Genomic DNA, 1,877 nt, shown 5'->3' with positions numbered 1-1,877 from the left:
TGGGATTAAAGATAGCTATCAAATCCAGGAGTATTAGATCTCGTTTTGAGATGAAATTGAAGATTAAGTAAGAAATCGATGATTTAATAGAAAGATAAAGAAAATGATGCATTAAATTTTCAATTAATGACTTGCTTATATATGAAATGGGCAAGTTTAAGCAATCTTAATCTACATGTTCATCAATGGTTAGCAAGTATTTTGAATGTTATTTAATATTATGCACATTGAGTAAAGTTTTATAAGTATGTTATTTTAGTATTTTTAAAAGAATTTATTAATTATTGCTGGGGTTGGTGACTATTAAATGAGTTTTGCTATATTTTTACTGCCAGCCAAATCATTACACCATTAAAATATTAAAAGCAAGCAATATTTTGTTTGAAAATGATATTTCACCACCATCTCTATTGATTGAAAATAAGATTATACTTTTGAAATGCTAAACACTACACTATTTACAACAATGAATTTTGGGTTGCAAATAGTTTTTAACGCAATTAAATAAAATTAGAAATATTACAAATTAATATTCGAAGTAGTATGGCTAACTAAATCTATTATGTCTTGTTTCACTAGTAATATTTAGATACTTTTAACGAATTTTCAATTCCTATGTATAATCAAAAGACGTACAAGATGAATGTAGAAACTATAATATTTTGAGTTTTTTGTTTAAAGCTTATAAAACTACTTATATCTAAGTTGATTGACATATCATCCCTTAATTTTACACTCTACTGCGTTCTTAGTAGATTTTAATCCAATCCAAGATTTTAAAAACATGTTTGATTCTAAAAAATAGAAAACTACTACCTTAAAATATAATTAACGGACAATTTCTTCAAACCATTAAGCAGGCAAGGCACTATTTAAAATATGATGATATTAAACCAAAAGTATCAAAAAGTATATGCATTCGGATATGTTTAAGACCGAAGACTTCTTTGAGCATGCAAGAATTAGTTTTCTAGTCAATTGCAGCTCATTAATAGGACTACTAGTCTCTAGAGAAGTGATCAAATTATGAGCAAATAAACCAATACTTTTTATTGGTATTCTTAGCTTTGATTGGCATGTCCAATGGTAAAAAAATGTATTATTGATACAGAAGTACCCCCAACATGACCAATAGCGACACTCCAAAGGTTGAATCCGAAGGTATCGGTAAATTCAGGTGTTATAAATATATAGCCATAAACATAGCACTCATAGGTCTCCTTCTTGTATATACCGAACTTTTCATAGGAGAAACTGTATTGGACCAAATGGTCGTACTAGGATTAACTATCGTTATTGCATTTATCCCACTAATCAATACATTCTTCAACACAACTAAATTGCTCAATCAAGGATCAACTCTCCTAGCATTCATCATGTGTTTCATTCTTTACTATCTCAGAATTAAGCTTATATTATTTAGTGTCTACAATAACGCGCTACTTACAAAAGAGGATGGAAGAATAGTTCTCAGATCAATATCTCCAAATGGTATTGCATTAATTTTAAATTCAAGTGCTTCAGAACTAGATTTAATATTAAAGGAAGTAAGTACAGAATTTGGAAATAATGAAGTTGTAATCAACGATTTTACATCAATCAAAGAAGCTGGACCCGTAAAAATTAAAATACCCACAGAACTAGAAAGTAAAACTATATCTAAAGTTTATGAGCGCCTTAGATTGGGCAAATCGGGTCAGGTTTATGTTTCTTCAATCAAATTTAAGAACCCAAATGATGCATTCAAATATTCTCAAATATTAGGAAAGGCTAAAGAACCCACCAAGTCAGAAAATGAATCTGAATAAAGACAGTTTTATCATCAATACTTTCTTAGTTTTTGAAATCTTAGATGTTATTTATTTTTAATCAGAGCG

The 1,877-nt window shown here is 28.9% G+C and overlaps 1 protein-coding gene across 1 annotated transcript; it reads left to right on the top strand.

Moving 5' to 3' along the window:
- Positions 1-1,124: 1,124 nt before the first annotated feature.
- On the top strand, positions 1,125-1,808 carry VICG_02079 (uncharacterized protein; the record flags this gene model as incomplete). The annotated part of the gene is made up of 1 exon (XM_007605462.1): positions 1,125-1,808. The coding sequence occupies one exon, from the start codon at positions 1,125-1,127 to the stop codon at positions 1,806-1,808; it is 684 nt and encodes a 227-aa protein (XP_007605524.1).
- Positions 1,809-1,877: the final 69 nt, after the last annotated feature.

Source organism: Vittaforma corneae, assembly GCF_000231115.1.
Source record: "Vittaforma corneae ATCC 50505 unplaced genomic scaffold supercont1.28, whole genome shotgun sequence".
Lineage (NCBI taxonomy): Eukaryota > Fungi > Microsporidia > Nosematidae > Vittaforma > Vittaforma corneae.
Note: the sequence above shows the minus strand (reverse complement) of the source record. Positions and strands in the feature narration are given on the sequence as shown.